The 24,957-nt window shown below is 50.7% G+C and overlaps 1 protein-coding gene across 1 annotated transcript in view; it reads left to right on the forward strand.

Annotated features, from left to right (window-relative positions):
- HTRA1 (HtrA serine peptidase 1) overlaps positions 609 to 24,957 on the forward strand; it is a 60,547-nt gene continuing 36,198 nt past the window's right edge. The window contains 2 exon segments of the mRNA XM_003133208.4: positions 609 to 684; positions 687 to 1,097. Coding sequence (XP_003133256.3) covers positions 624 to 684; positions 687 to 1,097 — 472 coding nt within the window. The 5' untranslated portion in view covers positions 609 to 623.

The following is a 24,957-nucleotide window of genomic DNA, read 5'->3' on the forward strand; positions in this document are numbered from 1 at the left end:
GGTCATGGTCGCGCGTGCCCAGCACGGGGGTCAGTTCCAGAGAGGTACCCATCCTCCTCCTCTGGAGCGCGTGACCAGGGCCAGCGGTGCCACCGCCGCCCGGGGGGGGGTCTGGGCGACGGCCCCTCCCGCGGCGGGGGCGGGTCCCCAACTTGGCAATTTGCAGGAACTTTCCCTGGCGCTCGCGCGCGGGGCCCCAGCAGGTTCTCCGGTGCGGAGCCTCTTTTTGGTTTTAAGGTCGCCAGCCGCGGTGAGGGAAGCCGAGACAGGCGGATCCGTGGGAAGCGGAGACCGGGAAACCGAGCCCCGCGAGCGGGCGGACCCATCCGCACGCCGCCCCGCCCGCGCCCACGAGCCCCGCCGTGCCCGGGCGCGCCTGCCCAGCCCCCGCCGCGGGCGGTCCCCGGTCCAGCCGCCCGCCCGCCCTCCCGCCATCCGGCCGGCCCCCCTCCCGGGCGCCGTGCCCGTCCCCAAGGCGGCTCGTCACCGCTGCGAGGCCAATGGGCTGGGCCGCGCGGCCGCGCGCACTCGCACCCGCTCGCCCGGAGTCCCTCCCGCGCTCTCCCCGGCACTGCTCTCCGGCCCTCGCCCAGCCCGCCGCCGCCGCCGCCGTACGAGCCGCCATGCAGCCCCCGCGCGCCTCGTTCCTCCCGCTGCTGCTGCTGCTGCTGCTCGCGGCGCCCGGCTGGCGCTGCCGCCCCGGGCGGGCCGCTCGGCGCCTGGCGCCGCCGGGTGTCCGGAGCGGTGCGAGCCGGCGCGCTGCGCCCCGCCGCCGGGACACTGCGAGGGCGGCCGCGTCCGCGACGCGTGCGGCTGCTGCGAGGTGTGCGGCGCGCCCGAGGGGGCCGAGTGCGGCCTGCAGGAGGGCCCGTGCGGCGAGGGGCTGCAGTGCGTGGTGCCCTTCGGGGTGCCCGCCTCGGCCACGGTGCGGCGGCGCGCGCAGGCCGGCCTCTGCGTGTGCGCCAGCAACGAGCCGGTGTGCGGCAGCGACGCCAACACCTACGCCAACCTGTGCCAGCTGCGCGCTGCCAGCCGCCGTTCCGAGAGGCTGCACCAGCCGCCGGTCATCGTCTTGCAGCGCGGCGCCTGCGGCCAAGGTATCTGCGCTCTGGGGAGCTCCCCAGTCTCGCCGGGTCCCGACCCGCTCCGGCGGAACGGAAGGGCCAGGCCGGGGGCGGCGAAGTGTTGCGGGCTGTTCCGGGCACCCACTGGCTGGGGGAGGCGGGCACCGGCCCTCGGGGTGACAGAATTGCGCGGGATCCCTCGGAACCGAGCTTTGCGCCCAGCCTGGGTCAGTTCCTCGCGCAGCGGGTCCCGGACGCGCTGTGTCCGGAAGCCAGGAGCCGGGGTGATGGGGTATCCTCCAGGAAAGGCCCGCTGCTGGATCCCCGCGGGAAGGCACACCGCGTCAGGGTTCGGGGACAAACAAGGCAGGAACGTGGATATAAAAAGTTGAAAAGTTTGGGGCCACAAGGACTAGGTTCTGTGGCTTCTTTCCCTTCCTTTTTGGCTTCTGCCCGCGTTCTGCTCGCCCTTTAAAATTAACCATGCATTCATTTTTATTATGGATACTGTCGTGGAAACTTTTAACTTTTTATTTGAAAGGGGCATTGTTGCTTGTCCGGCACCCCTGTTTCCCCAGGAGACCCCCTGGCCGGACACGGGTTTAGTACAGCAGGCGTTGCAGCAGCAGCACTGCCTGCCTTGCTTCCCATGATTGGAGCCAGCCCTACAAAAATGAAAGTGGCTCCTTTTGAATAAGCAGATGACGGAAAATGCCGAGGAAGGAATGCGGGGGGGGGGGGCATGTTAGGGATGAGGAAGTGTCCCCCTCTCCCTCCTTAAACATCTTTTCTGTATCAACAAGTCTGGTCCTGGCAGGGGAGGTAGTGGTGTTGGGGCGAAGGGTGGAGCGAACGGCGGGAGCTTCCAGAGGGATGCTTCTCGTCTTCAGTCCCAGAGACCATGTGGAAAAACAATACGGAGTTCAGCTGCGGCCAATCCAGCGGTATAGGGACGGGCCAGCCCTGCTTGGCAGTGCACTTGGCCGCAGCCACTGGCTGCCTCCTCACTACTGACAGTGCATGGAAAGGGAGGGGGGAGCCCAGTGAGAGGGGCCGGTCTTGGTTTTCTTTGTAGGAATATGGTCCAGCCCTGGGGCCTGGCGCACTTTGGCCAACACAGAGAGGAAGGTGCCAGAGCAGTGTAGGTCAAACAGAAACTGCGGATCCGACCAACACGGGAGCAGGGAGCCAGCCTTGGCCCTCAGGAAACAGCCTGGTTAGCACGTGGAGGAGAATTATTCCAGGCAGAATTGAACCTGTGGAGTCCAAGGGGTGGGCCTGACAACACACATGAATTGAGTCCTTGTGCCAGGCATGTCACTCTTGTGACCACACTTGGCCTTCGAAGAGGAGGGAGCCTTTGCTGCCATTCCTGATTTATAGGTGGGGGGACTGGGGTTAAATTTCTTACCCAGGGCCATGTAGCTAGAATTTGAACCCAGACAACCTTACTCAGAAGCAGCCCGGTGCTTAACCCTGAGCTGGGAAAGAGAGGTCAGGCAGGGTGAAGGAAGTTTCTGGAGGGCCCCAAGTGCGCCCGAGGTCGAGTAGGAGGCAGGCGGATCGAAGTCTTGTCTGGGAGGTGGTGAATAGATCGGTGTGGCTGGGGACATTTGGGGAAGGCATCAGAAGTGACCTAGACTAGTGGCACAGAGTCCCAGGGCCAAAGAGGATGGGCCGGGCTGCTGTGTACTCAGATGCTCTTGAACCAGGGCAATTCAAAAAAAAAAAAAAAAGCCTGAGTAGGATGCACCTAACAGAACACACCAGGGCGCGGAGTTCGGGCTAATGCAATAGTCTGGGTGTGAGGGGATGATTTTAGAAAAGCACATGCATGTTTTTGTCAAAAACAAGCCAGCGCTTAGTGTTTGTGGTCTCGCTGCGGGGTCCAGAGTAACTGGCACGCTTCAAGCACCTAATTTACTGCCAGTGAGGTGGAGTCACTTAGCAAGCTTCGGAGTTGGCAGAGTCATTAATACTGGAGGGAAGCAGGTCCTCTCCCAGGGGCCCTTAGGCCCGCAGCAGGCTCCTGGGAGAGCCGGGAGGCTGGGGATGGGGGGGTGTGGCCACAGAAGGATGAGCTTGGCAGCCTGGAAAGGAGGGAGAGACGGAGAGGGTGCAAAGCTGTTCTCCTCTGTTCCTCTTTGTGCAAAAGAACTCAGCTCTGCGGTGTGTCTGGCACTGTGTGTGTGTGTGTGTGTGTGTTGTGTATGTGTGTGCGTGCACGTGCACCTGGCACATAGGAGGCAGGTGTGGGGGGAGTGATGAATGAATAGACAAATGAATGAAAAAACAAGAGGCCCTGGACAGTCATGGCCACGTGGCCTGTCCTCAGCGGAAGGCTTTGCTTTTGCGGTCCTCTCCCCCATCAACCCTCCACCCTTGTCTTTCTGGGGGTACCTCTGAGGACGGGGAGCCTGGGAGCCCAGCCTTCGTTTAGGGGAAGCCCTGCCCACGAGCAGGTCACCGATGTCATTGCTAAACCCAGTGACCTGGCTGCAGCTCTGGCTGAGAGGCTTGGCGCGAGCCCTGTTTTAGCTGAAGTGGCCACGGGAGGCCTTCTGGAGGACGTGCTGCTGGACCAGAGGCCTGGAGTTGGGGCGAGCAGTACGAGGATGTGGGGAAGGGGCTTCTGAGACAGGAGCGGCTTCACGATGCACGAGATCCCCAGGAGGGTTTGTGTGGATTGGAGATCGATGGGGAGGGAGGTAGGACGCGCGGGTGAGCCGCGCCTGCAGGTCACCGTGGCTCTTTGGATGGCGGAAGGGTCACCGTTCAAAAGAAAGCACTTTTATCTATAGAAGCTCTTTTACAGAAACTTCAGAGAGGGTCTCTAATCTTGGTTCTGGAAATGAAGTCAAAGCATCAATTTCAGAAATCAGTGCTGCATCAGGGTTTGGATAGGCAAGTATAAAATTGTACCAGGGAACAGAGAGCTGTCATCTTTGACCAGGCGTGGTTTCAATTAGCTTAAAGCAAAAAAGATTCTGGTCAGGAGAGTACAAAAAAGAAAGGAATCGCAAAGAATAATTGGTAATAAGGGCTAATGTACCTTTGGTGCTTGTTCTGAGCCAGGCGTGTGCTAACCTGTTCGCTTGTCCTCGCTGTCCTAGGAGGGATGTGCTGTAATCCTCCTGGGGTTACAGCTGGGGGACAGAGTCACAGAGCGATACCTTGCCCAGGACTTGAACCCGAGCATCTGGTCCACATCCCATTTGCAATCACCATGCAGTGCCGTTGACAGAGAAACCGAGATTATAAGCCAACCCCAGCTAAGCCGAAGTTAAGAGCTGGAATAAACAGTGCTCCAGATGGCCATGGCCTTGAGATGAAACCTAGGGCACGCCACAGCTCTCACTCCCCAGGCCTGGGGGTCGGAAGCCGTGGTGGCCCCCAGTTTTCATCAGGGCAGCCCTTCCTGATGAAAAGCAGAAGAAAAGCAGAAGGGGCTGTGATTAAGATGCCTCCAAACCAGAGCCCCAGGCCCCAAACTGCTCTTGGGGAGAGGAAGTCTCTCTGGATTCCCAACAGTGCAGAAGACCGGCCAGGATGTATAGCACTGCACAGCCTTGCGAACAAGTGGACAGAAGCCAGGAAAGGGGCCTGAAAAAGACGCCCCAGGCGTCAGAAGCCTGGTCCGTTTCTCCTCCTAATACACACTCCAGGAAAGCCCCCCTCAAAATGCAGCCCCAAGCCCAGAGGTCCCCAAGTCCAGCAACTCCCGTCCTGTCTCACCCCAGGCCCAACAAGGCAGGGCTTCTGGAGGAGGAGCCGGCCCTGCCTTCCTGGTCCGGAACCAGCACCAGCTTAGCTGTCTTTTCAGCAGTGGATAAGGCTTTGCCCTCTCTGGTTGGTTATTTTCTTTTATTCTCTGTTGGTTTTGCTCAAGAGTTGAAATAGTAAGGTTTCATAAAACTAGAGAGCCAAGCGTATAGAGGCCAAGCGTTTGGATAACTTCATTCCTCCTGAGGAGCCGTAAATAGGTTGCATTAGCGCTTAAAATAACCACATTCAGGAAGTGATGATGGAGGACCCATGAGCTAACCGTGGTCAGACGGCCGGCAGCCTCGGCACCGCAGGGCTGGATTCTGAGTCCACTTGGAGCTGTGTGATCCTGGACACAGATCTGTGCCTTGGATTGAGAAATCAGACTTTCCATGAGCTTATATTTCAAGGGAATAAATAGCCCTGGTCAGGCTTAATTTGACGAAGAAATCAAGCTTGGCAGTGGGTGAAGCTTCCTTGGAAGGTTCGCTGGAGTGGAGGGACCGGCAGGCTGGGACTGGCTCTGACTCTTGCTAGGCTGTCACCGGACCAGGTGACCGGCCCCCGACCTCTCGGAGCCTCAGCAGGGAGGGTGATCCCCGAGGGCTCCCCTGGCTGGAACCGTCTGTGATGCCTGTAAGACAAGTAGTCTCTGAAGAATTGTGGTCGCCTCATCCTTGTCTTACAGTCTGGACTGGCTTCTCTAAGACTTTTTTCTTTTCTTTTTCTTTTTTCGCTTTTTAGGGCTGCACCCGCAGCGTGTGGAAGTTCCCAGGCTAGGGGTCGAATCGGAGCTACAGCTGCCGGCCACAGCCACAGCCACAGCCATGTGAGATCCAAGCTGAGTCTGTGATCTACACCACAGCTCATGGCAATGCCGGATTCTTAACCCACGAGCAAGGCCAGGGATCTGCATCCTCATGAATACTGGTTGGATTCGGTTCCTTTGTGCCGCAACAGGAACTTCCTCTAAGAGTTATTTTTTTCCTAACTCTCTGATGGTTTAAGCCAAGGCTGGCATTGAATGCCGGTGGCCCATCTCAGACCTGATTACCCTGAACTGCAGTTTTGGGCCACCTGCTGGAGTCCCCAGATGACCACTCAGGGGACACGCCCAGGCCCTAGAGATGGGCTTCATTGAGCCTGGTGGCCCTCACAGGGGCTCCGAGGGCGCATGTGTCCTCCTGAGCGAGGTGAGATCTCTCCTGAGCTGTGTGTCCTTCCTTCCCCATCTTCTCTGCCATTAAAAGAAAAGAAAGAAAGTTAACATCACAGAGAACCTGAGAAGGGTAACCCTTCCGAATGCTTTCCCGAAAGGGTCCCATTGAACCGGCTTGTCTGTCGCTGCCGGGAGGGCATAGAATTCAGCTTTGGGAATTCGCGACACGAGTTCTAAGTTCATTCGCAGCATTTATTGGTCACCTACTATGTGCTCGGAAGCCTAGATAGAGGGAGTGGGAGGGGAATGAAGCTGGATAGCCCATGATCTCAAGGAGTTTGAAGGAGGTCAGGTCACACCTGCTCAAGGAGTTTGATCACCACTTTCTAACTGTTTGACTTCTCGTGTGTGCCTTAAACTCTCTGAATCTCAGTTTTCTCATCCGTTAAATCATATGGTGCGTACATACGTACATCACGGGATTGCTGAACGATGGAAGGACCGAATTATATGAATTTAGAGCTTAGAAGGGTGCTGGGTGCATTGCTAGCATTGGATCCATGTCCTCTATCGGCATCAGCAGCAGCAGCATCAAGACATCTAAGAAGGAGTCAGCCCGGTGGGGACGTGCTGTGACGGTGGGGACAAGGTGGGTGGCTGAGTTAAAGAAGGCGCCACAGAGAAGGGGGCTGATGCAGCCCCTTGTGTCCTGGGGGCTGACTCGGGGTCGGCCAATACGTATGTTAGAAAAGGTTCTCGGGGCAGAGGGACTCCTCGCCCCCTTGCCTGTCACCCTCTGAAACCTCCCGTCGTTGTCTGTGTCATCCAGGAAACGTCTGACTTCTCTTGGATGAAGAGCCGTGTCTGGAACACCTGGGGTTTTACACATGTCATCTTAGTAACCCTTCCTAGAGTTTGTGACACTCAGAGGACACTAGAAGTCCCCAGACCTTCCTGAACGACGCTTAGTTGGGTTCCCATGCTTTGGGGAGTTCCTTCCAAGGAATTAAGGGGAAAAAAAAGTCTGGGAGTCTGCAGATACCCTATTATTTTAGATTCCTAGGACAAATTGTCAAGTCAGGGCACTCCCTAAGAACACGCCCCCACAGTGTCATGTGACAGCAGCTGGCCCCTCACCGGGAGATAATCACATCTCTTTGGGCCACATGATGGTTTTAGAGGACATATGGTTGCGGCTGGAATTTTCGATAACTTTCAAATTTGAATAAGCCCCGTCTTAATGAGTCAGAGCCTTGTGCAATATTTTCAAACCTCAGGAAACATCTTTTTCACTAGTTGTGCAATCGTATCTCCAGAAGAAGACGGTAAGCCTGTCTGCCTGATGAGCTGTTTTTTTTTTTTTTTTTTTTTTTCTCTTCTCAGACTTTGGCGAAATTGCCGTAGAGTCCCTTTCCCATCGTCTCGGGCGAGATTTTACTGGCTCCTCCAGCGTTGAGTCATCTCACACCCCATGACTAGGAGAGCCCTCCGTTTGGTGCCAGTATTCCGAGTGGCAGTCACCACTTGGTGGGGATGGATGGACAGAGCCTTCTGCCAGTTAGGGTTGCCCAGGCAGACAGCTGCCAACTGGACGCAGAGGAGGGAAGGCCCAGCTAGGCAGGAGTCACATCTGCTTTCCCTTGGCAGAGAGTGAGATAGCCTGGGGGTGGGGGTGGGGGCAGGGGACAGTATTCCCCAGGACAGCCAGGTGGTGGCAGACAGCACTGGGTAGAACAATGACCTGAAAGCTACCACCCCTGGGTGTTCCTGGGAGTTGGGTCCTGTGTTCGTTGTGTGTTGGGCTCACTTTGTGCTCCCCTCATCACCACCCAGGCAGGTGGGGCTGTTATCCCATCCTCTAGCCAACGAAGAGATGAGGCTCCCGGAAATTGAATGGTAATTTTCCAGGCCTCCCAGCAGAAGGAGGGCAGGTCAGGATTTGAACCCAAGTCTGCCTCACTCCCAGTCGACTCTTGAGATTTCTTTGACTCAAGTGTTACTTAGAAGCATGTTGTTTAATCTCCAGACACTTGCCTGGTTTCCAGCTCGCCTTCTGTAATTGATTTCTAGCTTAGTTTCAGGGTGGTCTAAGAACATGCTTTGTAGGATTTTTGCTCTTTTAAATTTGTTAGGATGTATTTTCTGGTCAAGAATGAGGCCTCTCTTGGTGAATGTTCCATGAGATCAGCAGATGGAGTGGTTTATAAACCTCCATTAGGTCTAGTGGATTGATATTGCTGTTCGGTTCACTCTTACTGATTTTCTGTCTGCTTGGTCTGTAAGTTCCTGAAAGATGGTTGTGAGGTCCCTGGAGTCTCTTCTAGAACCCTGAATGGCCGTCCCCTTTATGGCCTCCTAGAGTTAGAGAACCTAGGTTCTAGCCACCCTTGGACTTTTTAGTTACTAACTCCATTCAGCCTCAGTTTCTGCATCTGCAGCAAGGGGATAATGCTGCTGCCCCGGAGACCTCAGAAGCAAACTGTGAGGTCAGAGGAGATAATGAGTGTGAAGGTAGTTTGTCAACTGAGAGTGGCAAGGAATTTGGACCTCAACTTGGCAGTTGCCGACTCTTTCAGGACTTCCGGTAGAACCAGCACCGAACAGTGGAGGCAGAAGGATGGAGAACGTAATATGCTTCCTGGGTGTCAAGACATGGGTCTCCTGGAGTTCCCGTCATGGCGCAGTGGTGAACGAATCTGACTAGGAACCATGAGGTTGCGGGTTCGATCCCTGGCCTTGCTCAGTGGGTTAAGGATCTGGCGTTGCCATGAGCTGTGGTGTGGGCTGCAGACGTGGCTCGGATCTGATGTGGCTGTGACTGTGGCCGGCAGCTGCAGCTCTCCAATAAAACCCCTAGCCTGGGAACCTCCATATGCCGCAGGAGAGGCTCAAATAAAGGCAAAAAGACCAAAAAAAAAAAAAAAAAAAAAAAAAAAAAGACGTGGGTCTCCTCTGGACCTGTTCCCTTGTCGCACTGAGACGTGGTAGCTCTTGGGCAAGGTGACCTTCTGTTCCAGGGAAGCTAAAGGCGGAGTTCACTCCCATCATCTCCAAGGGCAGAACGCCTTGGTTCAAAACACCGGCCCTGCAGCCATTATGCAACCACACTGTCACCTCTTGTGCCTGCATCACAGAGACCTCATGCTCCTTACCAGGGAGCCTGTGGTCGGCATTCGAGGTTTCAGGCGGAGTTTCTCTTGAACAGCTGATCAAGAAATGGCTTGAGTTGAGGTTTCTGAGATCCTAGTTTGATCTTTCTCCACCAGTTTGGCATTTTTGGCTCTGAAAATGTCACCCAGTATGGCGCAGCCCTCATTGGAAAAAACCCAGGAGGAGGAATCCGATAACAGCAGATTTCTATTATGGAAGGTATGGGAGGAAGGGCAAGAACTTGAGACCGTCTAGAAAGGACCCAGTGCACTGCCCTCTTTGTCTGCGGGGGTTCTGTGACCTCTCGTCCCAGGCTCTGCCCTTGGAGCACACGTAGTCCTCCATCCTCTGGGAAAGCTCTCCGTGGCTTCACCTTCCGTAACCCGTCTCTAACCACATCAGTGCCCCATTTTCATGTTTTCGGGGATCTCATGGACCAGGACCCCTCCTTCCCTGCTGAGACCTGTCGACTGGCCAAAGCCACCAATTGGCTTGTGGACAGAATCCCAGAGCATGCCATCTGAGTGTGGAAGGGTCTCGCAAGTCCCGTAGCCCAACCGTTCATTTTCCAGAGAGGCACCCAAAGGGAACACGACTCTCACAAGCCACTTAGTTCATCAGGGCAGGAGGGTAGTGGGCCAGTGTGGACTCCATCCCGAGGCCCAAAGTAGAGCCCTCGAGCCCTTCCCTCCTTGGTGGCACCTTCCCACTGGAACGGGAGGTCGTGGGGAGAGGCAGGGGTCCACACACGTGACTGTCCCGTGAGGCAGAGGAACAGCGGGTGCTTTCATTTAGTCGCCCATTACAAAATGATGCTAAAGAAAACTTCCCTCATCCCCGCCAAAAATAATCTCCTTGGGTTGGAAGATGACCAAAAAGCTATCCATATAATGACTGACTTCTCCTCTCAGGACACTGAGCAGATATTAATGCCCTTGAACCATAATTACAGTGCTTTTGCTAAAAGGGAAAAAAAAAATCAGTGTAAATATCCCGGTGGACTCGCCAGTTCAATCAGGGCTGAGATCCTTCAATGTCTTCTAAGCTGTGGGTTGATTTTCTTTGGGATGAATATTCTAAGATTTTCCTCTCTTAGCATAAAGGCTCTTTTTACTTTCCCCGCACGTTTAGAAATCCTGGGCACTGCATTCATACATTTGATGCGATCGCACGATCCTGGTTTTTGAAAGGCATCAACATGCTTTAATCGCATCGAAAATAAAAGAAGAAAAAAGATCCAGGCTCCCACCCTCATTTCAGCAGCTTCATCGTTTCTGTCCTGACATTATCACCGTGGGGTTAACGCGTCCCCTCCTTGTGTCCCTTTGGGCCACGACTGCTCCTGCAGTCAGTGTGGAAACAGACATTTCTGTGTTCTTGGTTATTCTCCATCTAGGGTGATTTTTGGGGAGAGATACTGAGAAGTGTAATAATGGAAAGATAAGGGCTTTTATGGTCCTTGGTATATGTTGCCAAATGATTTTCCAGGGGGTTGAACTCTGGAAATTCATTGTCATCAACTATAGAATTATTCACCCCCGGAGTCACTGGAAGCTGGGGCAACCAAGATGAAATCCTCTCCAAAGAAATCCTTCAGGATAAATGGAATAGCATGGTACCAAACCGATCACTCTGCTCAGTCCGTAAATTACCTGGTCTGTCTTTAAGTGACTTTTATTCCCGGGTTGACTGCTTGGAGGAGATGACCAACATTTGTGGCAAAATGGGGACTTTTAAATTTTGGTTTTGGGGGTTCCTGTCATAGCTCAGTGGTAACGAATCTGACTAGTACCCATGAGAATGTGGGTTCGATCCCTGGCCTTGCTCAGTGGGTTAAGGACCTTGTGTGGCTGTGGCTGTGGCTGTGGCCGGCAGCGGTAGCTCTGATTCGACCCCAACCTGGGAAATTCCATATGCTGCACATGCAGCCCTAAAAAAAAAAAAAAAAAAAAAAAAAAGGCAGAAAAAAAATTACAAAAAAAAGGGTATTGGGTGGGTTGTCAGGTCCTCTGGTCCAATACTTGTGTTTTCAGTGAGGGGCTGGGATCAACTGGGGGGCATTGTGCCAGCCCAAGGTCACCAGCCAGGCTGTGGCAGAGAATCTGAGTCCTGGCTGCCCAGCCTTCCAGATGCCAGCTCCGTCCAGGATGCGGGAGGAGGCCAGACTGTGTTTGTTTGGAAAAGCGAACAGTATGTTTATTCAAATGTTTGGTTACGCATGGCCGGAACTATAACTGAGCCACACGTATAAAGTACAGTTTTCTGGTAGCCGCATTCAAGAAGCAAAAAGAAACAGTGACTTTTTTTATGCAGTGCTACTGGAAACAATTCACGTACCATAGAATCTACCCTTTTAAAGCATACAGGACAGAGTTTTTATATATTTACAGAGTAGTGCAGCTGTCACCACTGTGTAACTCTAGAATAATTTTATCACTCCCAAAAGAAGCCCCGTACCCATTAGCAGTCACCCCATCACTTCCCTTCTGCCCTGGGCAACCGCTCATCTGCTCTCTGTCTGTATGGCTTTCCCTATTCTGGACATTTCATATAAATGGAATCATACATTTGCGGTCCTTTGAGACTCAGCTTCTTTCACGGAGCACAGCGTTTTCAAGGTTCATCCACGTTGCAGCGTGAGTCTGTGCTGCATTCTGTTTTATGACCGAATCACCTTCTGTTGTATGAACCTAGGAAGGCCAGACTTTTATCTTCCCTTCCTGATGGGGAAGCCAATGCCCCCGTGAAAGTCACTCTGAAAGTCTAGATGGCTGAGGTGGCCCTGACTTGTTCTCTCAGAAGAAACTGGAGCTCAGGGCTCAGGAAGCCAGCATTGAAAATAGGAATATTCTATATGGATGGGAATTACATACTGAATGCCAGAGATCAGGAAATGCACTTTTCAGATTTATTAGATCATATGCATTTCTTTGGGGGCAGCTGGAAAGGATGCCGGAAGTGGTCGCGCCTACCCCCTCGTCTTGCTGATGAAGTAACTGAGGCCCAAGGAGGGGAAGTGGTTTGTCTTGGGTCTTAAGGCCCACTTTTCACTTCTCACTTGAGCCAAAGATTCTTTCTGACTTTGGTCTCCGTTTTGCAAATTCCCCTTATTCTCCTTCTCACACCTCGAGGAAAGTGCCCGTCCAACACGGACCGGGGTTGCATCGCCTCCCTGGACGGAGGGTCTCGGCTCACCATCCATCCCTCCCGCTTCCTTCCTACCCCAAGCCCCCGGGCCCGCTGTCCTCCACCAAAGGCTGCGGAGGGCGGCTGAGGACAGCGGCATGTGTCCCCAGCTCCTTAACAGAGAGAACCGTCATCTCCCAGCCCGCTGCGTGCAGCTGGTGGATTCGGGAGCCCGAGCGGCCCCGGCCACTGCAGATGCAACAGCCCGGAGGAGCTGGAGCAGGAAGAGAACCCAGCTGAGAAATCTGGGCGGTCAAGACCGGAGCCAGATGCTTATCAAGAGGAAAGTTAGCCGTGCGTTTGTGAGCCGAGCAGTCAGCTGTTTCCCCAAAGATAATAATAGACACATCATGTTGGGCGTTCAGGAGACTTCTGAAAAAAGACACCGTGGCGGCATTGATTGGAAACTTTTTTTTTTTTTTTCGTTGCTCATACATAAAATGGGTCAGAAGAGACACAGGCAGTAGTGCCCAGTAAACGCAAGCAGTCACCATGGGTGTGCAAGCGAGGACTTTTTTTTTGGCCAGTGAGCCTGAAAAGGGATGATCCATGACAGGCACCTTTAAACAGAGACACATTTTTCTGGAAAAGGCAACTTTTACCAGTAAAGTTGAAGCTGCGGGGGTGGGCTGATGACTGATAGCCAGCTGGCCCGGCGCCCCCTGGAAGCTGCTTGTCATCCAGAGAGACTGGCTCAGACGCCTTTCTCTCCCTTTACTTCACCTGCCCGAGTCTTTTCCAGCAGCCTTGGCCCAGCCTCTGCCAGCGGGGCCTGGCTCAGGGCACACGGATGTGGGGGATGGGCTTGCCGTCTGAGGTCTGGCGACGGGCGCACTTTTCCCACTCCGGGCCGTCTGGGAGACTGTGCCGGAAAGCCAGGGGCTGCCCGCGCTTGCAAGTGCCAGTGTGGGCTGGAAATTGAGGCCAGGCTCCACCCCTTCTTCCTCCTTTATTCACTAGGAGCAAAGAAATGGGTCACACGTAACTTTCCTGAACTTTCTTTCTTTGTTTCTCTGCAAAAGACGGAGAGCGTAGTGGTCCATCAAGCAATGATGAATCTTTTTTGTTTGTTTGTTTGTTTGTTTTTAAAGTAACAACTGCTCTCTATGAATTCCGTTTCTTTGAACAAGAACAGGGCTGAGGGCCTTTGGGTGCGGGAGGCTTGATTCCAGAGCTGTGTCTTTTCCATTTGGTTCTCTCTTAGGTTCGCAGGTGGTGGCCCGGATGATGTTCAGGCCTCGCAGGTGGCTCTTTGACCCCAGTCAGTGAGAAGCCACAGTGATGCCCCTCTCTCCTTCCCGTGCGTTTTCTCTGCAGGGTTCAGAGAAGTCTGGTTGCGCGGGCCCCTCGGCCCTGGAATTTGCAGCCGCAGCACTGATTAGAATGGGGGTCTGGTTTCCTGGAATGTGCAAGGTCTTGCTTCTGTTTCTGCTGCCTCCACGCTCCAGACCAGCCCTGGGCCAGACTCTGGGCTGGAGCCGCAGCCGACAAGTTCCTTGGCATTTAATGGGGTGGGACAGACAGGATGCCGTCACTCAACTGAAAACATGGAGAAAATGAGTCTTGCAGGACATCTTTGCTTCATTCACTGGGTTATGCCGCTTTTTTTTTTTTTTCCTCCCCCAGGCAACTGTTCCTGCAAAAAAAAAAAGGAGGCCCCATCCCTTTTGCCCTTTATGTGTCATTACCCATTAGGAACCCATTTAAATTGATTTCTCTCCTGATCCTCAGGGAGAGAGTAGTCAGAGTTCAGTGGAAGAGGAGGAAGCTTCTGTGCTTCTCTGCTGTCCTGGCTCCTGTACCTGCAGCCTGCTTGCTGCTTTCTCCCTCGGCTGGTCTGGCCTTCTCCTCCTGCGCCTCGCAAGGTGATTCTTGAATTCATCATGCAGCCCCACAAAGAAGGCTTTTCTTAGTGAAAAAGCATCCCCCGTGTGCCCTCCCTGGATGGGTACCAGCCCCGCTCCCGGCCAGGGTGGTGTCAGGTTAGTTAACCCCCTGCCTCCTGGTCCTGTCTCCACGCACCTGCACACCTGGGTCAGGTGTCGGGCTTGGGCCTCCGGTGCCCGAGCTTGGCCAGAGTTGTAGAGGCCACATTCCAATCCTGCCGTCAAAAGTCCCGAGGCGTGGAGTTCCTGTCGTTGTTCCCTGGTAATGAACCCAACTCGTATCCATGAGGATGCAGGTTGGATCCTAAGGATGTGGCCTTGCCGTGAGCTGTGGTGTAGGTTGCAGATGCCGCTCAGATCTGGTGTTGCTGTGGCTGTGATGTAGGCTGGCAGCTGCAGCTCTGATTTGACTCCTAGCCTGGGAGTTTCCATATGCTGAAGGCGTGGCCCCCCCCCCAAAAAAAAAAAAAAGAAAGAAAAAGGAAACCAAGAAACAAAACAAAACAAAAAAAGTCCGGGTGTGGGAGCAGCGCGGCACATTCAGTATAAAGCTCAGGCTTCCAGCTTCTCTCTTTCCGAGGTGCCAGTAGCTGGCTGTTGCCAGTGCTCACATCAGCTGGCCTTGGCCTGCAGCCTCCTCATTCTCTCTGCTCTGTTTTGTCTCCCTGTTTTTACCTTCCACCCCATCAGACATGTAGGGATCTTTGGCTCAGGGCAGTGTGGTGCCCCCCAGGCTTGCCAGGCTTCACTTGGCCTTTTTGCGAAGGCGCTGAGCAGAACAGAACGGGTGAGAGCAGGTCCCTGGGCCCGTGCAGATGATGCGCCTGGAGTGTAATGATTTCCTCCTGGGACAGGGCGCTCCTTTGGCTTTGGGCCCGGATGTATTTACCAAGCAAGTTGCCTCCTTGTAGTTACTCTATTTCCTTTTTTTTTTTTTAGGGTTGCACTCGCAACATATGAAGGTTCCCAGGCTAGGGGTCGAATGGGAGCTGTAGCTGCCGGCCTACACCACAGTCATAGCAACATGGCATCTGAGCAGCATCTGCGACCTACAGAACAGCTCACAGCAACATCAGATCCTTAACCCACTGAGGGAGGCCAGGGATGGAACCTGCGTCCTCATGGATACTAGTTGGGTTCTTAACCTGCTGAGCCACAACAAGAACTCCTGTAGTTACTCTTAATCTAGCCATACTAGGGACCAAAAAAAAAAAAAAAAAAAAAAAAACAAAACTTCAGGTGTGACCCTGGGGCCATCTAAAGATGAGGAAGACAGCCTCCAGGTACACCCCCGCGGCAGTGCGTTCTGAGGCGTCCCTGGATTCTAGGCCGGAATCTAGGCTGATACTTGGAGGATGGGATGCCAGAGGCTGGACCTCATGTGGGAGCACCTGCCTGGGGTGTTGTGGCTGTTCCCAAGGCTATTTTAAATTTTCATGACACCCACCTGCGAGCCTCCTGTGTTTGCGCCTTTATTTACAGTTTCTGAGCCTGCGGGAGACTAGCTGGCTGTGTCTGCTGGTGGCCCAGAGAAATTTCCCAAGGTTTGGGGGCAGGATTTTGAGTTTTAGAGCAGTGGTGGGTGCAAGCTGGCTTCTGGGGGTAATTACTTTCCCCGGTCCTTCGGATGGAAACAGGCACCTGTTTTCCACTGGCTTTCCTTTCCAGCCTCTGTCCAGTGTCTTTGTGCCCTTATCTTCTAAAGAACTAACTTTCTTTCTTTTTCTTTTTCGCTTTTTAGGGCCCTACCCATGGCAAATGGAAGTTCCCTGGCTAGGAGTCAAATCGGAGCTGTGGCTGCCAGCCTACACCACAGCCACAACAGGTCAAGTTACGAGCCGCTTCTGCAGTCTACACCATAGCTCACAGCAGTGCCAGATCCTTAACCCACTGAGCGAGGCCAGGGATTGAACCCACATCCTCATGGATACTAGTCAGGTGTGTTACTGCTGAGCCATGATGGGACCTCCTAGAACTTTATTTCTTTTGTCACCTATGCCCAGGTCGCACACAGAGGGAAGAGAAGGGCTGGACTAGAAGAGTCCGGGGACTGGGGCAAGTGTAGGAGGGCAGGCCATGCAGGGGGGCGGCTGCCCATCCGACCTGGCACAGTCCCTTGGCTAGCAGACCCTGGACCATTCAGCCATCATTTTGGTTGAATTCGTTTTCTTCACATTATGTCCTTTCCCCTGCCTCCTGGTAAGTAAGTGTCAGGACTGGGCTACAGTATGATTAGTATTTTTTTAAGTATGATGTCTTTGCTGGCATTTAAAGTTGAAGAAATTGGAATTCCCATCATGGTGCAGTGGAAATGAATCTGACTAGGAACCATGAGGTTTTGGATTCGATCCCTGGCCTCACTCGGTGGGTTAAGGATCTGGCGTTGCTGCGAGCTGTGGTGTAGGTTGCAAATGTGGCTCGAATCTGGCATTGCTGCGGCTGTGGCATAGGCCAGCATCTGTAGCTCCGATTAGACCCCTAGGCTGGGAACCTCCATGTGCTATAGGTACAGCCCTAAAAAGACAAAAGACAAAAAAATTAAAAAATATATATATAAAAATTAAAAAAAAAAAAAAAATAAAGTTGAAGAAATCGAATCTCCCGTTGTAGCTCAGTGGGTTGCGAACCTGACTAGTATCCATGAGGACGCGGGTTTGATCCCTGGCCTTGCTCAGTGGATTAAGCATCTGGCATTGCTGTGGCTGTGGTGAAGGCTGGCAGCTGCAGCTCCGATTGACCCTAGCCTGGGACCTTCCATATGCTGCACGTGTGACCTTAAAAAAAGAAAAATAAGTTGAAGAAATTAGGTAAAAAAATCAGAAGTGAATTCTTCCCTTTCTCTGTGGAGCCGGGAGGGACTTTAAAAGCGTCTCCATCTGATCCTGAGCAAGTGTGATGCCTCTCAGGGCTTCGTGTGCACTCTGGATTTTAAATCAGATGAACTTGAAATGCAGGCAGGGCCAGCTTCATGGGTGAGGACCCCGCACCTGGTTTAAGGCTCTGCTGTGACCGTCTTGTTAGTCTTAATAATTTGGGGACAAGGGACCACCCCTTTTTTATTTTGCACTGGGCTCTGCTCATTATCTAGCGGGCCCTGAATTAGGACAGTGCATTAAAATGCCAGTGATGGGATCAATCTGCTCCTGCAACTGATTTGAATTTCGGGAACATGCTGTTCCCGTTGAATAAAGGAGGATTCATTTCTTTTCCGTCGAATACACTGGGTTCTGTTTTCCAAATTAGCTCGACTTATCAACTCGATTGAGGATTTGGAAAGCGCCATTGTTCTTGCTGGAAGCGAAGGTTGGGTTATTAATCCTGAATCCTGGCTCTGAGCTCTCAGGCCTGGAAGTGGGGAGGGTGTTCCCACAACTGCGGGGGGCCACAGGGGCCTGGAGGCTGGGTGAAAGGGCTGGACCTGGAAGCAAAGCCAAGGACGCAGGGCAAAGAGCTCCAGCTGCAGAGCCAGACAGATGGGGTCGGCCTCCAGCCCCTGCCACTCGCCAGCTCTGAGGCTTTGAGCAACGCTCTTGACTTCTCTGATTCTTTGTTTCTCTGATCCTTTGTTTCTCTGTCTCTCTGTGGCCTGGGGGTAAGATCCACCCTGCAGGCTTGAGGGAATAAGTAGAGAGTAATGTGTACTTGGTGCCTAGCGTTGTGCTTGATACAGAATAGGTGCTTAATAAATGTCTACTATTATTCTTGTTGGTGTTACTAGTTCATTGCAAAAATTGAGCTTGGGTGGGATTTGACTAGCTCTAGGCTGTAGGAACGAGTACTCCAGGCAGGAAGGAAAATGGGTATGAATGCAAGAAGGTGGGGGGAGCGTGGTAATTTTGGAGGCCCGGTGAGAGGTTTCTGAGAGGGGAGAGTGAGCCTTAGGCGTCTTGGGCAATGGCGTTGGGGACCCAAGGCCACATAATGGAGGGAGTGGCTGAGCCAAGAGACAGGGATGGGCATGGGGGTCCCTTGGGAGTTAGTTCATGCACCCTAAGTGGCCACTATCAGGGAAGACAACAGCCCAGACCTGTTGATTTAGAATTCTGAATTAGAATGCAGAAGTGGCCTTCTTCGAAGTTTCAGCAGCATGGGAGAGGCCTCTTGGGGATGCTCAGATGCACCTGCGAGGCTGGGTGCAGGGCTGAGAGCGTGGCCTCAAGACAGGCGTGAGGTTGACTGTTTTTTGGGAGTGTCTCACTCAGAGTGTCCCAGCCCCGTTGACCCTGCAAGGCATGTGCTGGGGTTGGAGTTGAACTTGGCCTTCCTGTCTCTCCCAGACACTCTGGGTCTGTGAACCCGAGTTGCCCTGCCGGGGCGGGAGGAGGTGGGCATTGCAGCATGGAGAAAGGACGGGGGTCGGGGGCGAGGGGCAGAGCATCAGGATCCAATTCTGCGTTGACTGGAGCCAGGCAGCTGCAGACTAGTGTGGAGCAGGGGCCACCCCGGAGGGCGCCCTTGGTCCTTCTGAAGTGGATGCATCCCACGCTGGCCACGGGGACTTGTCAGAGGCTGAGAGTCCTGGCCAGCAGAGGCCGCGTGTCCTACAGGTGTGGCTCCTGTGTCCTGCTGGCCCTTTACACTGCGAGCCAGCCACGTGCTCTAGAGGGTCAGGGAGCCGAGAGGGGGGACCCATGCCTGCTCTCTGGGCAGGAACTGGCACTCCCACCTCTTCCCTTGCGGGTCCGGTTTTTATGGGATCTGAACCTTTGCACAATTTGGGGCCCCTTCTTCTTCTTCTTCTTTTTTTTTTTTTTTTTGTCTTTTTGCCATTTCTTGGGCCTCTGCTGCGGCATATGGAGGTTCCCAGGCTAGGGGTCGAATTTGAGCTGTAGCCACCAGCCTACGCCAGAGCCACAGCAACTCGGGATTGGAGCCACGTCTGCGACCTGCACCACAGCTCACGGTAACGCTGGATCGTTAACCCACTGAGCAAGGCCAGGGATCGAACCCGCAACCTCATAGTTCCTAGTCGGATTCGTTAACCACTGAGCCACGACGGGAACTCCCTGGGGCCCCTTCTTTGAGAAAAATCATTCAGAATAAAGAATGCAGCACTAGGCAGGGAAAGGGTTCCTTATTTAGATTGAAAGAACAAACTGCCACAACTTAAAAATTTTAAAAGTGAACAAGTCCTACAACCTTCACAAAACCCAGAAAAATGGTGGATGTTGTCAGTTACTACCAGATCCCCCTTCACCTTTAAAATACTCTCTTGGAGTTCCGGTTGTGGTTCAGCAGGTTAAGAACCTGACAGAGCGTCTGTGCAGATACGGGTTTGATCCCTGGCTTCGGTCAGTGGGTTGAAGATCCAGCGTTGCTGTGAGCTGCGACATAAGTAGGTTGCAGATGGAGCTTTGCTGTGGCTGTGGCTGTGGCTGGCAGCTGCAGCTGCAATTTGACACCTGGCCCTGGAACTTCTATATGCTGTGGATGCAGCCCTAAAAAGCAGAATAAATGAATAAATAAAATCCTCTCTCCATATTTTTTGGCTAGAGATGCTTTGATGACCTTTTTACGTGACATAAAGTATAATGTTTCTTCTGGAGGGAACAGAATTATTTACCATCGTTGTTGTTGTTAGTAGCAGTAGTGCTACCACCAGGGTTATTATTGAGTCTTTCCTCTGGCATTTTTCTCCGCTACCCACATGCTTCCAGGCTAGGTCACCCTCCTCTGTACAACCTCTGGCCTACAGCAGGGGAGCTAGCAGCGTGGCAATAACAGAGTCCTTGGAAACCGTTTCTGCACCAGCATAGATAACCAGACACAGGAGTGACTTCGAAGCACATGAAAGTACGTAATTATAAACCCAAAGAACGTGATCCCCCAGTTTTACTGTCCCCACGTGCCCACCGCACTTTGACAGGACAGAGACCTGAGACAGAGGGAAGGAGACAATGGCCTCGACCACCTGCAGTTTAAATGGTTTATTTCTGTAAATTCCCCCAAAGCATTTGACAACCGAATGCTTTGCTAGGGCCCTTGCAGGGCGAATGTGGGCTCTAGGCCGAAGCCTTGTCAAATCCATTTCTGCTTCGAATTATTGCAGCTGTACTGGGACTCAGGATTATCCCCTGGAGAGAACCCAGGAGGATCTGGCTGAGGTTCCCAAACTTTCCTGGTTTGTGGAACCCTTGGTATCTCGGTAATTGTTCATGGCATCCCCTCGGCCAAAAGAAGGAGGTGACAATTTCATTTATGAAGTATTGGGGCCCAACCACATAATAAGTATTTGTATCTTTGTGACATAGTAGTCAGTTGACAAAAAAATTGATATTTTTAACTTTATTATTCAATAACTGTAGTTCCTTACAACTGGGATCAGATTGGACACTGCCACCCCATCTCCAGTTCAACATTGAGTTTTGTATGGTACTTGCTTTTTTTAAAAAAAAATTAAAGTATAGTTGATTTACAGCACTGTGCCAATTTCTGTAATACAGCAAAGTGACCCCGTCAACATATATACACATTCCCTTTCTTATATTAGCTTCCATCATGGTCTATCCCAAAAGCCTAGATCTAGTTCCCTGTGCTGTAAGCAGGACCTCCTTGCTTATCCATTGCAAATGTAATAGTTTGCATCTACCATCCCCAACTCCCAGTCCATCCCACATTCTCCCCTCCTGCTTGGCAACCACAGGTCTGTTCTCTATATCTGTGAGTCTGTTTCTTTTCTTCAGATAGGTTCATTTCTGCCATATTTTTGATTCCACATATAAGCGATATCATATGGTATTTGTCTTTCTCTTTCTGACTTACTTGATGTAGTAGAGAATCTCTCTTTGCATCCACATTGCTGTCAATGGCATTATTTTGTTCTTTTTCATGGCTGAATAGTATTCCATTGTATATATGTACCACGTCTTCTTAATCCATTCATCTATCCATGACATGTAGGCTGTTTCCATGTCTTGGCTACTGTGAATAGTGGGTACTTGCTTTTAATCATAGCAACCATCAGAAACCCACATTCACAAGCACTTGGAATCACTGAAAGAATGTAGTGCCATCTGATTTTGAAGCTTCGAACCCCCTGGAGCTGGTTCTCAAGGCGTCCGATAGAGATCAACTATCTCTGTGTTTCTCCAGAAAACTTGAAATATCTTGTGAGTTTGCTCAGATGCTCTGGGGCGGCTGGGACAGCCCTTGAGAACCTTGACTTTAGGAGGGGAAAGATTTTTTTCTTCTTCCTGCCTCATGTCTCATCTCTATCTGACACGTTTGCCTTAAAGACGAAAGAAACACACATTTTTATGTCTTTAAAGCACATGTGCAAGTTCGTGCAAAATCTTTTGGAGGAAATCAGATAAATGCTTATTCTTTGATTCATAGTCTCCCGCTGATTTAAATTTTTACTGCAGCAGATTTTCTTTAATGTGATATGGTGTGTGAAGTACTCTGTGCCTGGCTCTCTTCAGTGAACACTTAATAATGGAAGTGTCTGCTGTTCTGATTTGATAATAATCATTGAAACATCCGCACCGCGTGTGTCTCTTTCCTCCTCTAAGGAAGTTGTTGAAAGTAGTTAAGAAGCGTTTTCTGTAAAACTCTAGGGATGATGGGTTCCAAGGGGGAGACATTTGTGGAGCTTTGTGCATGAGTAGTAGTTTATAAAGAGGAAAGATGAATCATTTACTATCTTTGGATAAGAATCTGGCAGTTTAAAACCTCATAAAATTATAGGAGATGTCGGCTACTCTTCAGGGTCATTTGTTATGTTAAAAATCAGTAATGATAAATATTTATTAGGTAAGTGGAAAGGTCTGTCTTTGTAAAATGTTGTGACTCATTCTACTAATCCCAGTTATTCAGACTTTTTGTTTAAAGTAAAATCACGTAGTATGTCATTCAGTTTTCTCTTCCTGAGAATTATTTTGATAGCCTGTGTTCTTTGCTTTCCACATAGGTTTTAGAGATAGCTTAGCAATTTCTGCAAAAACTGCTGGGATTTTCATCGGAGTGTGTTGAATTTGTAGGTTAATTTGGGGAAGATTAGCAGCTTAGTAATAGGGAGACTTCTGACCCACATGTAGGATGACTTTCCCCATTTACTCAGATTTAATTTATTTTAGCAGTGTTTCGTAGCTTTCAGTGTATGTCTTATCTGCATTTTGTTAACTATTTTCCTAAGTAGTTGATATTTTTGATAGTGTTCTAACTTAGGTTTTTAAAAATTTCAGTTTCTAATTGTTTACTGCTAATATGTAGGAAGACATGTGATTGTGCCTATTGACCTGTTAGCCTATGTGTTGATAAACGCACCTATTTTAGGTAGTATTTTTATAGATTGGTTTTCTTTGTGGATCCTTATGTCATCTACAGATAAAGACAGTTTTAGTTCTCCTTTCCAATCTCTATGCCTTTAAATTTCTTCTTCTAGCTCAATCATCCTGCCTAGGATTTCAATAAAATATGGAACAAAAGTGGTAAGAGATGTCCTTGCCTTGTGCCCATTTTTAGAGGGAAAACATTTAATCTTTTACCATTAAGCATAATGTTGGTTTTAGGTTTTTTGTTGATTCCTTTTATCCAGTTGAGGACATTCTCTTCTATTTCTAGTTTGCTGAGTGTTTTTGTTTTTTTTGTTTTTATCATGAATGGAGGTATGGAATTTGAATAACATGTCAAATCTGTTTGCATCTATTGAGATGATTTATTATTATTATTTCTATTACTCAGTGAATTTATCACATCTGTAGTTGTATAATGATTATTTAGGTTTTCTTTTTTGGTTCATTCACACGGTGTTTTCAGATGTTACACCCACCTTATTTATCCTTTCCTGAGATAAACCCCACCTGGTCATAATCTTTTTACTATATTGCTAAATTTTATTTGCTGAAAAAAATCTAAGATATTTAGTCTATATTCATGCTGGATGTTAGACTATAATTTTCTTATAGTGTCTTTTTCTGGCTTTTATATTAGGATAATAATATATCAAAGTCATAAAATAAGTTAGGCAGGAGTTCCCACTGTGGCTCAGTGGGTTAAAGACCCGACTAGTGTCCATGAGGAGGGGGGTTCGATCCCTGGCCCTTCTCAGTTAAAAGGATCTGGCATTGCCGCAAGCCATGGCATGGGTATAGATGTGGCTTGGATCTGGCATTGCTGTGGCTATGGCGTAGGCTGGAGGCTATGACTCTAATTTACCCCTAGCCTGGGTACCTCCATATGCCATGGGTATAGCCCTAAAAAGACAGGGGAAAAAAAAAGTTAAGCAGTATTTCCCATCTTCTATTTTTGGAGAAAGTTTATGAAGTGTTAGTATTGTTTCCTTCCTAAATGTTTGGTAGAATTCATCAGTGAAACCATATGGGCTTTAATTTTCTTTGTGGAAAGGTTTTTAGTTAGAAATACAATTTAATAGATATGGGATTATTCAGGTTATCAGTATCTTCTTGTATGAGCTTTGATAAATTATGTCTTTGAAAGAACTCTATGCATTTTGTCTAAATTATAGAATTTATGTGAATAAATTTGTTCATAAAATTTCCTTATCATACTTTTAGTGTCTGTAGGATCTGTAGTGATGCTCCGTCTTTGATTACGTACGATTGGTCATTTTTGTCTTTTCTCTTCTTTCATTCATCAGGAATGTAGAAAATACCTTACTTTCACTTTTCAAATTCTGAATTGCCAGCTTTCTGTAAATAGCAGGTCATTACTGAATACCAGCCAATTCTAGCTTCCTGTCCAATCGTGGAGCAGCTAGAAGGGCCTGGCCTTGACCCTGCTCAAGACTTCCCATCCTCATTCAGCTCTGCCACATCCATTCTGGCCTAACTAAGCAAGGCCCTCACTTTGTAGAGGGAGTTATATTTATCTTTTTCTGGTGCAGGTTGGGAATTTGAGAGTGCAGCTGGGCTTTGGTTCAGGCGAAAATATCCTGCTGACCCAGCTCCCCGTCTCCCTCTGTACTGGCTGTAGGGTGCTCTTGTAAGCTGGGAACAGAGGTACATGTCAAGGCCAGAAAAACCGGCTTGCCACACAGCTTCCCCTTGATCTCTGCCTCTGCACTGGTGGCCACAATGGCCCTGTCAGGGGGAGCCTCCACGATGTGCACAAATTTGCCAAGATGGGGAGAGTGGTTCTCTAGATGCTTCCATGTCTTCCTTTGCTCTTCTGCTGTGTCTCCAAGGTCTGTGGTGCTCACATCTGTCCAGAGCTGCCTACGGAGCAGCACCTCCACCACTTCCTTTTTAAAAAAAAGTTTTTAAAAGGTATGCATGCCATGGCTTGGCCAAGCACTTCATCATATACAGTAGCTCATAAAATCTGCATCAAACCTGCATGGAAGTAGGTGTTATCATCCTCATGTTTTATGGACAAGGGGTTAAGACTTGGAGGAGTTAGGTGACATACCTAAGGTCACACGGCAAGTAAGTCCCATGCCGAGTGTCACACTCTGATCCTTCTGAGACCAGAGCCTGTGCTCTTACCCCTTCTCCCTGTGCTGAGCAGCCTGGATGCCCTATCCTTCCATCATCTGCCTGTATCATTCAGAGAGTGCGTTGTGCCAGAGCCAGCCTGGGTCTGTCTCTGGAATTCTCCCCCTGGGGGAGCAGCCTCCCCTGGTTTGATGGCAGACTTTTAGCAGGAGCAGGACCCTAGCGCTGAGCCAAGCTACTCTTAGGGACACTTTTAGTCTCATTCTGAAATCATGCTTGGAGAAGACAGATGCTTCTTTGGCTTGACCTTTTTCCCATCTTGGAACTGTTCGTCGATGTTCTTTCAGTTCAGT

This window comes from Sus scrofa, chromosome 14 (assembly GCF_000003025.6).
Source record: "Sus scrofa isolate TJ Tabasco breed Duroc chromosome 14, Sscrofa11.1, whole genome shotgun sequence".
NCBI lineage: Eukaryota > Metazoa > Chordata > Mammalia > Artiodactyla > Suidae > Sus > Sus scrofa.